This window comes from Lissotriton helveticus, chromosome 4_1 (assembly GCF_964261635.1).
Source record: "Lissotriton helveticus chromosome 4_1, aLisHel1.1, whole genome shotgun sequence".
Lineage (NCBI taxonomy): Eukaryota > Metazoa > Chordata > Amphibia > Caudata > Salamandridae > Lissotriton > Lissotriton helveticus.
In genome coordinates this window covers 414,092,716-414,107,288 of record NC_136063.1, presented here as the reverse complement: position 1 = coordinate 414,107,288, position 14,573 = coordinate 414,092,716, and the positions used below count along the sequence as shown (strand labels likewise).

The 14,573-nt window shown below is 42.6% G+C and overlaps 1 protein-coding gene across 1 annotated transcript in view; it reads right to left on the bottom strand.

Annotated features, from left to right (window-relative positions):
• The window catches only part of ANKRD46 (ankyrin repeat domain 46), an 82,505-nt gene that overhangs the window by 20,008 nt on the left and 47,924 nt on the right, over positions 1–14,573 (bottom strand). Inside the window, exon 4 of the mRNA XM_078686949.1 lies at positions 12,916–13,074. Coding sequence (XP_078543075.1) covers positions 12,916–13,074 — 159 coding nt within the window. The remainder of the gene's footprint in view (positions 1–12,915; positions 13,075–14,573) is intronic.

Below are 14,573 nucleotides of genomic sequence, written 5' to 3'. Positions count from 1 at the left end.
CATCAGTACCTATGCCCGCTGTACCCATGTCTTCTTGTGTCCTCAGTACCCATGTCTTCTTGTGTCCTCGGTATCTGTTTCTTCCTGTGTGCTCGGTATCTTTGTCTCCACGAGTCCTCAGTACCTGTGTCTGCCGGTGTCCTCAGTACCCATGTCTTCTTGTGTCCTCGGTATCTGTTTCTTCCTGTGTGCTCGGTATCTTTGTCTCCACGAGTCCTCAGTACCTTTGTCTCCCTGTGTCCTCAGTACCTGTGTCTCTGTGTCCTCGGTACCTGTGTCTTCACGTGTCTTCAGTATTGTGTCATCCTGTGTCCTCGCTACCTGTCTTCCGGTATGCTCAGTACCTATGCCGCTGTACCTTTGTCTCCCTGTGTCCTCAGTACCTGTGTCTCTGTGTCCTCAGTACCCGTGTCTTCTTGTGTCCTCGGTATCCGTTTCTTCCTGTGTGCTCGGTATCTTTGTCTCCACGAGTCCTCAGTACCTGTGTCTGCCGGTGTCATCAGTACCCGTATCTTCTTGTGTCCTCGCTACCAGTCTTCCTGTGTCCTCAGTTCATGTGTCTCCACGTGTCCTCAGTACCCTTGTCTTCCTGTGTCCTCGGTACCTGTGTCTTCACGTGTCTTCAGTATTGTGTCATCCTGTGTCCTCGCTGCCTGTCTTCCGGTATGCTCAGTACCTATGCCGCTGTACCTTTGTCTCCCTGTGTCCTCAGTACCTGTGTCTCTGTGTCCTCAGTACCCGTGTCTTTCTTTGTCATCGGTACCCGTGTCTTCCTGTGTCCTCGGTACCCATGTCTTCTTGTGTGCTCGGTATCCGAGTCTTTCTGTGCCATCAGTACCTGTGTCTTGCTGTGTCCTCAGTACATGTGTTTCTCTGTGTCCTCAGTACCGTGTCTTCCTGTGTCATCGGTACCCGTGTCTTCCTGTGTTCTGTCTACTTGTCTTCCTGTATGCTCAGTACCTATGCCCGCTGTACCCTTGTCTCCCTGTGTCCACAGCACCCCATGTCTTCCTGTGTCCTCCGTATCTGTGTCTCCCTGTGCCATCAGTACCTATGCCCGCTGTACCCATGTCTTCTTGTGTCCTCAGTACCCATGTCTTCTTGTGTCCTCGGTATCTGTTTCTTCCTGTGTGCTCGGTATCTTTGTCTCCACGAGTCCTCAGTACCTGTGTCTGCCTGTGTCATCAGTACCCGTGTCTTCTGTGTCTGTGGAGAAGTGTGGCTCAAATGGTTAGAGCGGCAGACCTTGATGCAGAGCTCAGGCCTGGGACCAGGGTTCGATTCCTGCCTCGGCGGGTCTCGGGCTCATAAATTCCTCTGACCTGATATTCTCGCCTCAGCGCCTATTCTAATCATGGGCCCCACGCTGCAACTCTGGGCAATAGCTTGCTTAATCTCCACAACGGCCCCCAACAGCGCTGGGGATGCCTGGTTTCACCATGGGGGTGTCCAGGAGTGGACACTTCACAAGGAAAGCCAGGAAGGGTTCCTCAGCGGTATGAGTACAAGCGCCGGGAGACCCTTGTTGGGTAGCTGTGCGCTATACAAGTACAAAAACATTTACATTCTTGTGTCCTCGGTACCAGTCTTCCTGTGTCCTCAGTTCATGTGTCTCCACGTGTCCACAGTACCCTTGTCTTCCTGTGTCATCGGTACCTGTGTCTTCACGTGTCTTCAGTATTGTGTCATCCTGTGTCCTCGCTACCTGTCTTCCTGTATGCTCAGTAACTATGCCCGCTGTACCTTTGTCTCCCTGTGTCCTCAGTACCTGTGTCTCTGTGTCTTCACGTGTCTTCAGTATTGTGTCATCCTGTGTCCTCGCTACCTGTCTTCCTGTATGCTCAGTACCTATGCCCGCTGTACCCTTGTCTCCCTGTGTCGACAGCACCCTGTGTCTCTTTGTGTCCTCAGTTCATGAGTACAGGAACGTGCCTCACTAGGGGTATATCAGTGGAGCAAGACATAGTTCTGCTGTCTGTGGCCAAGCGAGGGATAGCTCTGCTGTCAGCAGCAAGCGAGGGTGCAGTGGAATGGATAACTGATGTCTGTCACAAGCGAGGTAGCGCTGCTGCTTGTGATGAATGATGGAAAGCTCTGCTGTCCAGGCAAGTGAGGAGGCGGCTCACTGTGCTGGACTCAGGGAGGGGGGGGGGGGGGGGGGGTGAGTGTATTCTCTGTCCCAGGGCCAGTGTGCAGACACCTAGGCAGATTGCAGGGGCACGTCGTGGGAGCTGTGGGATGGGTGGGTATCTGCAGCCACCGGGGTTTTAATAAATGTGTAGGAGGAGGGATACAATTCGAAGCACGTCCCCCGCCCCCCCCCCCACCCCCCTCCAGGCTGCCCCCTAATTGCTGCTGCTGGGCGCCCCTCCTTGCTCAGCTCTACTCCCCTCCAAATCTGAGGTGTACTGGACCTCTTCCTTAACCCCTTCGGGGCTGATGACGAGCTCAGCTCGTCATGGGCGTAACCTGCCCTACGCGGATGACGAGCTGAGCTCGTATGTAACGCGGGTTTTTGCGAATCGCGGCGCGCAGGACGAAAACCGCTACCGCGCATGCGGTTAATTTACAGTCTTGTCTCGCTGCGGGATCGGCTGCACCCCCAATCAGGGTCCTGGCGCCTCTGACTGAAGAGAAACAATGCCAGTTGATACTTTGTTTCTCTTCAGTCAGCGGGAGGGGGCGAGGGGCTCAGAGCAGGCTGCAGACAGCCTGCACCTGCTTTGGAGGGAGAGAGGTTTGCTTCAGCACAAGCCTCTCTTAGCCTCTCTCACAGCTCTCAGAAGAGCTGAGGGGGCCCGGGGCCCCCTTCATTTACTGAAGAGAGTGGGGCCCCCCGCACCGCGGGGGCTGTGGGGGCGTTTGTTACGCTCCTGTAATAAAGTTTCTTGTTTACTGCACAGTAAAACTACACTCACGAAATGAGGGTCATTACAAGTCTCAGAATAATTTCTCTTGTTGGTTAAAAAACCGAGATGGTTTGAACACCACACTTAAGATATGGAACCAGTTGGCTTTAAGGAATTTTCATGGTTTCTTTTAGCAATGCAAGATTCATTTTGCGCGGGTGCCCACAAGAAGCGGAGTGGGACAAATGGTACCATCCTCCTACTAGTGTGCAAAAAGATATTCTTGCACCAAATTTTGATACTAATTTTGTACTCGAGGGTGTAGCTTGTATACACATTTGGCACAACACTACTTGCCAACATACGAAAATGAAATCCTTTGCAGGAGTACAGTTGATATAGTTTACACTTGACTCATCATAGATATGGTGTCACCTTATCTTTCCCTGTTCACACAACGCAGCACTGCTTTTTTTAGTAAATCTGGTCCACAGTTTGATGTTTTGGGGGCTGCCACCTACATGTGGCAATCTAATGATCTTGGTTCACGTACTGGGCAGGTCCTCCTGTTGCCAAGATACTGGAGATGGATGAGTGCAGGTCCCAGCACACCTCCAAACCGGAAGTGGCAAAAGACTAGTGATGAGGTTTTAAATGACAGTCTTTTCAAAGAAGTACTACCGAAAAATAGCAAAAAAAAGAGACTAAACAAAAATGTTTTATTGTTGCTCATCCTAGCATTTGTTAAAACACCATTGCCAAGGATAGCTCACAGAGATACTCAAAAATGTAGACCATAGTTCACTTGTATGCACATTTCACTTAAGGCATTAGTAAAACTGGATCTACCGTTAGAATTATGCACCAGCTCACCGGACTCACACTGCATTCTTCGACCCCCTGGCCGTTGTGAACACCAGCTTAATTGTTGCATCCTCAAGGTGATGACCCTTATCAGAGAGGACCAGGATCAAATGCTGTTTTCATAAAGTCTGGAGTAAGCAGAAGTGTGTCTGCATTCAAATCCTTGACAAAGCGTGCACCTGGCTCTCAGTTCAAATCCCTCATTTCCTGGTATTGCAGCGCACTGCCTGCTGTGAGACACAGGTGACGGGTGATAGGCAAGGAAAAGTCCACCGTGCGGTGGTTCACAGAGCTTATCCAGAACTCCGCGCTCCAGGCAGTGCGGGCAAAACTTTGGTAACTCCAACGGAGGAGCGGTGTTTACCACCCACCCCTAAAAAACAACATCAGCACAATAATTTTATCTGCAGTGCATCTTAAAATCTCATATTTGAGCTATAACAAAATTAAATTAGCCTTTACTTAAAAGATGGCAAAATACCATGACAGCTTATAAACGATATTGGCATGTTTGATCCTTACCATCTGACCTCAAACCAGAAAATGATGGCCAAAAAATAAGCAACATATACCGTTTTAAGTAATGAGGAAATATTTAAGTATTGAGGAAACATATACCCTTTTAAGTATTGAGGAGATATATACTCTTAAGTATTGAGGAGATAGAAAGTACCCAGTTTCCTGTGGCAGAACATCCATCCTCCATGTGGCGCCTACCTGGAGTAATCATCTTACCAATTATGGCTTTCAATTTCTAGGACTGTCAAAAACAGAGGTCAATGGGCTGGTATACAAAATACACAATGCCTTTTTAGAGATCATGCCTGGGGAATTCTAGCTTGAATTATTTTGCACCAACACAGACAATCTATCATTTATAAGCACTTTTGGGTGTTCAAATGTTTTAGCTGACTCACTCTTCCCAGATTCCATCACTCTGCATGGATCTTGTAACCCTTTGAAGCCAGGACTGAACTGTTGGTTGGTTGGAATACCTGCCCCCCTTCATTCCCGCTTATTGAATGCTTCTAGGCATCGGGTCCCATCTTATAAGGACAAATGATAGCTGTTGAGGAATGTTCTGGGTTTACCTGCTTACGAACTGCGAAAAAAAACACTACAATATTGTGGTATCACTTTGTATACTACTCTACCGAGGTTGTTTGAAAATATTCCTTGGCCAAAAATAAACATGATAAATATGTGCTTTGATAAATTGAATATGCTTGTTGCAATAGCAATCTAAAAAGAGGTGCCTTAACTTCAGGGGCAGGAACTTTTGACTTACAAACAGCCCACTCTGCATCTGAAATACAAAGGATGCTGCAGATGCAGTTTCCAACACATTTTACCAACCTGTTGCACAATGGCATTCATGGAGATCAAGGTAAGGACGGACACGATAGGCAGGTATCCCATGGAGGTAAACTGGGAGGGGGGGAAAGGTGGAGCTTATTAATGTTTATATCCGGCTGGGGGTTATAAATTTATAGATTACATAGTCTTGGTCCACTTATGGCAGATTTGCCACGGGTCACAGGTGTATTAGGTGGAGACTTTAATATGGTACTGGACTCAAACCAAGATTGGCCCCAATCAAGATATACACTCACAGGGGATTTCAGATCATGGCCCCTTGACTGTTAAGCTAGAGATGGCCAAATAAAGAGGGAGAGGCAAATGGAGGATGGCTACATAGAGAAATCAGGGGGAGGTGACACGCCTTAAGACGGCAGTGGAAAACTACTTTGGGGAGAACACAGAAACTACTTCGGGGAAAACACAGAAACTACTTCGGGGAGAACACAGAAAAAGGCTACCCTATGGAAAGCCTATAAAGCTACCATACAGGGAGTGATAGTCTCAGGAGAAGTTGGGGAAGAGAGACAGAGAGATAAATCCTGTTTTGACTTTGTGAGGGAAATCTGGGTACTGGAGACGGAGTATGCCAGGCAACCGGCAGCTCGCACCAAAACGCAGATGAGCTACAAACAGGAGGAATATAGATCCCTTGTAACCAATGAAATTAAAACAGACTCATCTAGCTTAAGAGGGCCGTATATATGAAGCGGTTGGTAAAGCGGGCAAGGTTGTGGCTCGGCTCCCTGCAGAGAACTAGGTAGGAAGCACATAACCAAAATACTGGGCCCTACCAGTGAATAAATCAGAGGCAGTGAGGGGATAGCGACCACCATGGCAGACTACATGTTGGAATTCTAGGCAAGGAAAGTGTCCTTCCAGGACTCAGTCCTGAAGGGCTTCGTACTGGACTGCCCATGCCAGAGGTTAGCACGGATAGAGCCCTTGATCTAGAGGTAGACTTGACAGAAGAGGAAATACAGAGGACACTGACACAGCTGCAGGCTGGGAAGGCCCTGATCCCAAATGGTGTTTCCGCTGTATTTCTAAAGAAAAGGTCCTGTAAGATTAATATGCCATTACAATACGCGGAGGTGCACCAACTACCTAGATACCTCCGCATGGAGACAGTTATACCCATTCTCCAAGCTGTGAAGCCTACAGACAGAAGGGGTTTCTACTGCCCAACTCCGCTGCTTAACTCTGAAGCCAAAATACTGGCCAAGGTCTTGTCTAATCTACTGACGAGGAATAATCAAAGACCCGGTGCATCCAGACCAGACCGGATTCATGCCACACAGATCGATTAAACTGAACCCTCACAAATTGTATAATAATAAAATATGGTAATGAGGGCAACAATTTATTCGGCTGTGGCGTCTCTGGATGCCAATAAGGCTTTTGACTGGGTAATGTGGTCCTCCCTCTTTGCTATTCTGAGGAAAATGGGATTCGGGCCCAAGTTTTTGGCCTGGATTACGTTTTTCTACAGGAACCCCAGGGCGCGACTCAAAGTGAATGAAACTTGGGCGATGACAATAAAGAGAGGCACCAGACAGGGCTGCCCCATCCCCCATGCTATTTGCTTTAGCAGTACAGCCCCTGGCGGAATGGATAAGGGTAGATACCCAGACATGGGGCTGGCAATGGGAATGGACTTGGGAAGAATGGATATACCTCTATGCAGATGACATTTTGCTATACCTGGCAGACCAAGATATATTCCTAAAGAGAGCAAGGGAGATCTTTGAGTTATATGGGAGGTATTCAGGTACGTAGATGGTGTCTAGTCTCAAGGGGGCAGCATGGTTCTCAACTGGGTGTTTCCAGTTTAAACGGATGCCCTTTGCACTCTTAAAGAATGACTGAATGAATACACATGTGTATAGCGCATGGCTACCCGAGGGCATCCCAGCACTTCCTGTTTCTTGCTTAACAAGATATTACTCCTAAAGATCTTCACTCACAACTATTGCAGCATAAACCTAGAAAGTTTTGTCAATTTTAATTGCATTGTCCATGCTCATACATTCTTCCCATTACTATTATCAATGCTGGTGCTAATGATGCACTGCTCTTATTACGGTCATGGCTTCTGGAACACTGGATTTTTTTTCCAGTCTACTGCTCCGATTATTCACAATATTAATCTCACCTTCTGTTCCCACATTTACAAATAGAAGAGAAAGTACTACCCTCTGGCAAAAGGCAGTTGATGGTTTCTGTTAGTTATTCCAGAAATTGTCACCTAAGAAAACCAACAGGGCATGTTGAATACACTTTTAACTACAATTTGTTGCATGAATTGCTTTTTATAGGCTTGACAAGTATTCTAATTGGCTACTTACATCCTACGTAATGCACTGGTTTAACTAAAATTGGAAAAGTAAATTGGTCTTCCCTTTTGGCTTTGCCAATGCAAACATAATGGCTTTGCCAAAGCTATTTGTTGATGCTGTTCAGTATCAGCAAAAAACACACAAAGAAAACCCCCCAAAAAACAACAACATACCAAGCGCAATAGTCATGCAAGCATCATGCACGCAGGCATATGCGCCTTGACACTACAATTGTTCCCACGTGATGACGTTTATGCATGCATGAGTCAGCTCTCATACAGCACGCGATGGCCAAATTATTCAACTTACCATTTCATTGTAGCGGATGCCCATCTTGGAGCAGTAAATTAAAACAAAATAGTAATGATAAAATGTGTACGAATGCACAGTTACAAAACGGAGCAGCCTGGTAGCAAATTGCAGAAGTCTCACGCTTCTAAAACGTAACAAAAATAAGTGAGGGATGGAGAGGAGCAAGTGAATAAGAGAAGCCCAAGGGTTTTGATCAAGCAATTATACAATGACAAGAGGCACTGGCAAGCTAAAATGAGTGGGGAGTATTCATTTAAATAAAAAGGCTGAGTGGGCCAGGTACGGCTAGGACAAGCAAAAGACAAACAGGGTAGTAGGAGAGAAACACGGAGAGTGCGAGGTGGGAATGGGACGAGGGAAGAGAGGAGCAGCACAAAGGAGAGGGGGGACGAGCGCAAGAACACACATGGACTCGCACAGAGTGCTAAAATACATCAAAAAGTAGTTCAGTGAATGTGAGTAATCGGAGGACACTCCAGAAACGAGAAGTGCTCTAGAGGTGTGAGCATTCCAAAGGAAAGCCATCAAATAAGATGCAGGAAATTGAGATAGACAAGAAAGCTATCCAATCAAGAGCTAGGAGCTGACCCAAATCCGACTATTGCATATATATTTTAATGTAAAAGTGACTACAGGTGTTCGATAACAGACGGTGCAGGTGAGACCTACAAATTGTCTTTTTTTAGATCATTGCTTTTTATGGACCAAGGAGGAGGGGCTGATATGGCAACTGTCTACAAACATCCATCTTATCAGGTTGCTGGCATTTACTGAGTCCAGCTCACACCACTCTATACTGCATTTGTGCTATCAACGCAAAGCAAAAGTCTTTATCTCTAGTTCAACTAAAGACAACTAATAATTGCTCAACCTTTATCTTGTTGCTTTTTTAGGGGTATTTTGCCTGAACAAAAAATGTGTCTTGCTGGTGAAGTTCTTGAAAGACAAAAGGACTTTGAAAAGCTAAGTTCTGGGTAACTGAAAGCCTTGCATAGATGTATGGTTCTAAAATTTTTAAGAAAAGATTTTTAGATTTTATGAGTGCCTTAAAGTTGACCACTTGCTCATTGATTGACAATGTATGGACAAAAGACAATGTAAGTTTATAAAAGCTTTAGGTTTCACTGCCATGGTTGCGCTTTACATTAAGCAACAACACATTTCCTTAATACGGCAATCCGTTTTTTAATAATAGTGCATAATACAAAAAGGTTTTCTGCACTTCATATGCAGAGATCTAGAGCCAAGCCACAGATCCCTCAGGCTCTAAAATGAGACTTGGCATTTGTTCTATTTTGTTATAACAACCAGTTAGAACTGTAGGTCTCAACATCAAACACACCATCTACTGTTAATAGAAAAACAGTAGCATTTACATCAACAGTCTACATGGCTTTAAGTACTGTCTTTTAATTTTGTGCTAACAAATTTTGCAGAAATGTCCATTTTGCCCCCACAATACACAATGTCTTATACTTCTGCCCTCTGATAAATCTATAGGACTGTTTAGGCAGGGATGTGGAATTTCTATAGCCCGATGTCCAGAACATTTTCTTTAGGGTTAAGGGCAACAGGTTTTCATGTGTATTTTGTCCTTGGAACAAATAGGCCCAAACCCCTTACATCACAAACCGTTTGGCTACCAGTTTGCAGTACCTCATTATGGATAAGGGAAAGGCATTGTCTGCAGTAAAGGTACTATTTGTGTCCATATGTGAATGATGTTCAAACTTGTATTTATGGTTCATTAATGCAAAACCTTTATTATTAGGGTGAAAGCTCTAAGTAAATGTTGTAAGCTTGGACTGCACCACTGACAGTGGTTCCAGTATAAAAATGTGTACACACATTTTCAAAGTTTGGCAATATGAGGCTACGTATAATGCTCCCAGACTGCTCTCTGATTGGATACAAATATTTGCAGAAGCTTGAAAGCAAGATTGACGATTCTTTGCTTTCAAAATAAAATGTTCACAAAAAAATGCAAGTAGGAAAGAAAACATTTCTCTAAACTACTGTAAACTTTTAGGTACCATTTCTTTGCAGCCTCACTTAGTAAAATGTGTTGATGTATGCTAGTATTTCCCAAAAACATTCATAATGGAAAATCAGTATAACCCGTTTCAATAAGATTATGGGAAACATAAAAAAGTAAACAAGCATTGGCAAAGCCAGTAGGTCTGAAATTAGTGGTCAGCCTTTTGGTATGTCAATGCGTGACTTGCTTTAGGAAGGTTTTAGTAAAACCATATTGGTGTGGAAGCTACCTGGCCCTCATCATTATAGCAAACATTGGCAAAAGCAAAAATTGTTTTGGGTCCCAAAAAGCACACATTGCTACAGTAGTTCCCGGCACTGAACAAAACTACTTTGTGTGCTGTAATGCTCCTTGTGAAAGAGCAGAATGATGTCACTCACAGTGAAGCCAGCTCATAGAGAGAGAGAAACAGAATTTTAATAAACACAAAAGGTCATGGTTAACACCAGACCTAATTAGAAGCCCAATTATTAAAGAAAATCTCAAAAGTGCACCCATGGTATATGTCCTTGCATTAAGCGCAGATGTACAGCTTTTATAAATTCACAAGAATTTACAAAAGAAGGCCAAGAAATAGTTCTCCTAGAAAATATCTGTGAACTGCATTTTAGCATGAGCAAATATGCATGTGTAGATTTGCTCAGGCGTAAATCTGAGTGTTTGTAAGTTCACTTTCCTTCAAACCACTTTTTTCCCTAACCTGGAAGTAGTTTTACGTCTGCCATCGTCAGGAGTAAATTTTCAACCTTTCTCAGTATGGGAAAAGATTAGAGAAGAGTTGGTCAAAACCTTTAAAACATGCAAGTAAGTAGGTTTGCACCAACTCAAAAGGGCATTCTAACGTTGTAACTATTGCTTACCACTACCTTCAGCCCCAGTATGTAGAACCGTGAAAATGTGGCAACTTAAAGGAATTGCTAGTATTTAAACCCTACTATGGTATGAGCGCTGGCATAACCTGGGAGGCTATATCAGAGCTCCTATATAATGAGATTGCTGCCATAATTTGTCGCCGCATTACATGACACAAAAAGGGCAAGTGGATTTTGTTACAGGACATGTACATTTATGATGCAACTTGCCCCATGGACAAATAGATATTTTATTAAATTCCACACACCAGGTTCAGATGATTTTTCTTAATCACCCCTTTAGAGTTATTGCGTTTATTACTAGAACACAAATGCAGGAATGGTGCAATAAATGAAACATTTTGCTACAAATATGACATAAGGAAAGTGAAGAAACAACTGGGGGATGCCAACTTTCCAGTCTAGTTTTCTTCTATGCTGTACTGGAAATTAAAATAATAGGAATTGAGAAAGCACATTTTTCCATCGAAATTATTACTTTCCTTAAATGCAAAATATTCTTAAACAGAAAAATATTCCTTATTCAAAAAAGGAAAACATCCTTGATTGACAAATCATTCTGAGGGACATGCTGTTTGAGAATCAGATATATAACCAGGGCAAATAAAACCCTAAAACACTGCTTCGGGAGTTGTAAATCACAACCTGCAAGTATTTTTTAAGATCACGTTTTAAAACTTTCTGTGAATAAAACCACTCATGTATTCCTCTAAATGTATTACAGAGCTGCCATTTGATATAATTTTAAAAGCGTTGCTATTTAAGCTTCTTGGATAACTGAAATGCTGTGTGTCAAATTTAGGGACATAAGCAGACTATTGCACCTAAACAATGTTTTCCATTTGCCAAAAACACAAATTTGCTTTAAAATGTGTGACAAAACAACCATGATTGAGTCAATTTACTAGGACATGCCCGACATATGCTTTATTTTAAATTAAAAAAGAAGAGAAATGAATAAAGCAAAAAAGCTTGTCCTCCAATACCCACAGATAATGAATGCAGATTTAGAGCATTGTACACAATATGAGACCTCACAAAAGGAACTAGTAACTGCAAGAAGACTACCTATAAATAAAAGCAAGAGAAAGATGGCTTACGAATAGTGGAGATAACACCTTGGTATGAATGTCTGAATGTCTAATCCTGTATACATATGTCGAAGGCGCTGCTCTGACACTGGCAAATGTAGCCGATTAAAGCACATCCACGGACTGCTCACAAAGAGTTGCTATTCCCTACTCTGGAAAACTCATATCTAATGTTTACCCTTCCACAGATCATGAAACAAAACTGACCAAGGCTAGATTATTTTTAGGGAGATCATTTGTACTTTCAAATAAGCAGTGCAACATAGAAAGATGCAAGACTGTTTGAGAATGCCCTCGGGTGCACAAAGACTATAATCAAGCCCTCTCAAATTTTTCATTTCAAAAGGAAAGCATTCAGCACAGATAATTGCTATCTACACCCTTCCCTCTAAAACCACTAGTTTTATGTTGATTTGTGCTCCATGTACATAACAGCAATGTTTATAACATGGCAGAGAATAGAGTTCAATAGAATATTTAGTCCTCTCTTTTCAAAACTTTGCAATAATTAGTTATCTTGACTGCCACAGCTCAAATCCTTTGAAAATTAGGCTTAGTTCATAAGCCTTCTAAGATGTCTGCCTTTACTTACTATCCAGTGCCTTGCTGTTTCGTATTGGTTAGTTTACCAACAACAATTTGCAGAGCACTACAATTCGGTAAACTTGTTCTACCAACAGGATTCCCCGGTACAAAACCCAATGCCAAACAAACAGAAAAAATAACATGTTTTTCCTTTAAATTATACCACTTTCTGATCTCAGGATTCTCTTACAAACGGTGTAATTCCTCCATCTTGAGGCGAGCGATAGGCATCACTTGCAGAGCCACCAAACTCAAAGAAAAGTAACAAATCGAGGAAATCAAATATGCAGCAAAAAGGCAAGTGGAGTCAAAGATTCCAGTCCCCCACCCCAAGCCATAAAATAACAGTAATAAGATAAGACAAATGGAGTTGGGTATAGCGAACCCCTGTCTAAAAGACGATCTGAGGATCTTTCCAGGACTGAGCTAAAATGTTCAACAATAAGGTACTTTAAAGGAATACATACTAGGAAATATGCTATTCAGTGTTGTGTCTGAATTATAAGTATATTAGTTTAGTAAGCGTAATGAGTAGAACTAAAGCTCTTGCTCCACTGATTTCAAAAGTAGGAGAGGGTGTCAGTAGATTACTATTCCCAGATGTACCTTTCGCTTTCAGCAGTCTGCATGGTCTCCAGCTTGCAGGGAGCACTTCTATTAAATCCTTTCATCTCTTGCTCTTCTAAAGACTCCAATAATCGGATCACTTCCTTATTCACGCCTCTACGTTTTGCGAGGACAAGCGGTGTTGCACCCTGATGATTACTGATCAACAAGACATGAATATCAAAGAAAGGACCATTACAAATATTCTGAAGGTCATGATGCTCCACATAACATGAAAAGTAAACATTTTAATTTTAAGATATAAATCTAGATTCGGATGGTTCAATGCTTTAGGAAAATGTTATGGAAACATTTAACTTCAGTTAGTAAAAGTGCCCTCCATTTTAAAGCTGAAACTTTAAGTAAATAATATTCTAAAATCCAATCACAGTTTAAAGAGATACTCACTGCCTCAAGCTTTAGCTTGTGGTATCGGCAATGAGACAGACCAATGAATCAACGTGTACAGACTGCACGTGGGATTCCTTTAGTAAAAGTGGGAGATGATTGTAATGCTGCAAATGATATGTGCATAAATTATGGTGTTTAGTCTCCAAAGCAGAGGTTGGAAATATGAAGGTGTTAAAGTGTTACCAGGCTATGGAAGGTGGAAAAGTTTTTCAGTAAGGCTTTGGAATTGAGCTTCTGATTAGACTATTGAATAAAACTAGTCTGGAAACCCAGCTAACCTAATAATATGATTCCATGCCTTTAAATTTACAGCAAAATATAAAACTTTCTAAAGTGGTTTTACACACCTTAACATACAAATAAGATCTGCTGTTCGTTGTTTAGCTGAGCTTTTATGGCTCTGAATATTCATATTCATTTCATAGCAGTCCGTACAGTGATTATTTTACCCAAATACAGCAACAAAATACAAACAAGAGTGGAATCAAACAATACACTTTGAGAGCATGAGTATGAAAATGATTTGCAGTGTCAATGGAGCAATACAATATTTACAGCATTAGAAAAGTGCAAGGGAAATGTGAATCTTTTTCTGGTATCAGATTTTATTCTGGGCGTGCCTTACATTTCATTTTTTTCCACTCAACTAACATCTGATTTTGTGGCACTATTTTTTTAAAACTACTTTATTGAATTTTTCTCTTAGTTGATTGTTTCAAACAGACGAAAAGGAGAGGATGAAGATAGTTTTACAACCAGGACTCTAAACAATTACAAGACGTCACAATATTTGGATACCGTATGTTTACACGTGTGCGTTTGTGGTGCACAACTGTAAAGCACCTGAACTTTGATATAATATATTAAAGAGGCTATGCTTATAAACCAACTTCTAGAAACAGTATGGAACAGCATTAGAATGTATCCCGAAAAAGAGAAGAAGGGTTGTGGCTAGGTTTTTCCGGTTATAAACTTCAACTTTGAAAAGAAAACCTAGCTATGGTGAGCTAGTGGTGCTTGTGGACCCATTAAGAAGCATGATAGGTCTATTAATTTACATGGGTTACTATGGTTGCAAGAATGGAGCAGAGAATCAATTTAATATAGAGAGGTGCAAGTACTAGGTAGGGGAGAGAAAAGAGGATTTTATCCGATCTATTTGTTATCCAGGAGAAGGCAGGTTGGGCGTCCTACTGAGGGGTGTTCCTAATAGAGTCAATACTTCTATGGGGTCATGGTCAGTGTGA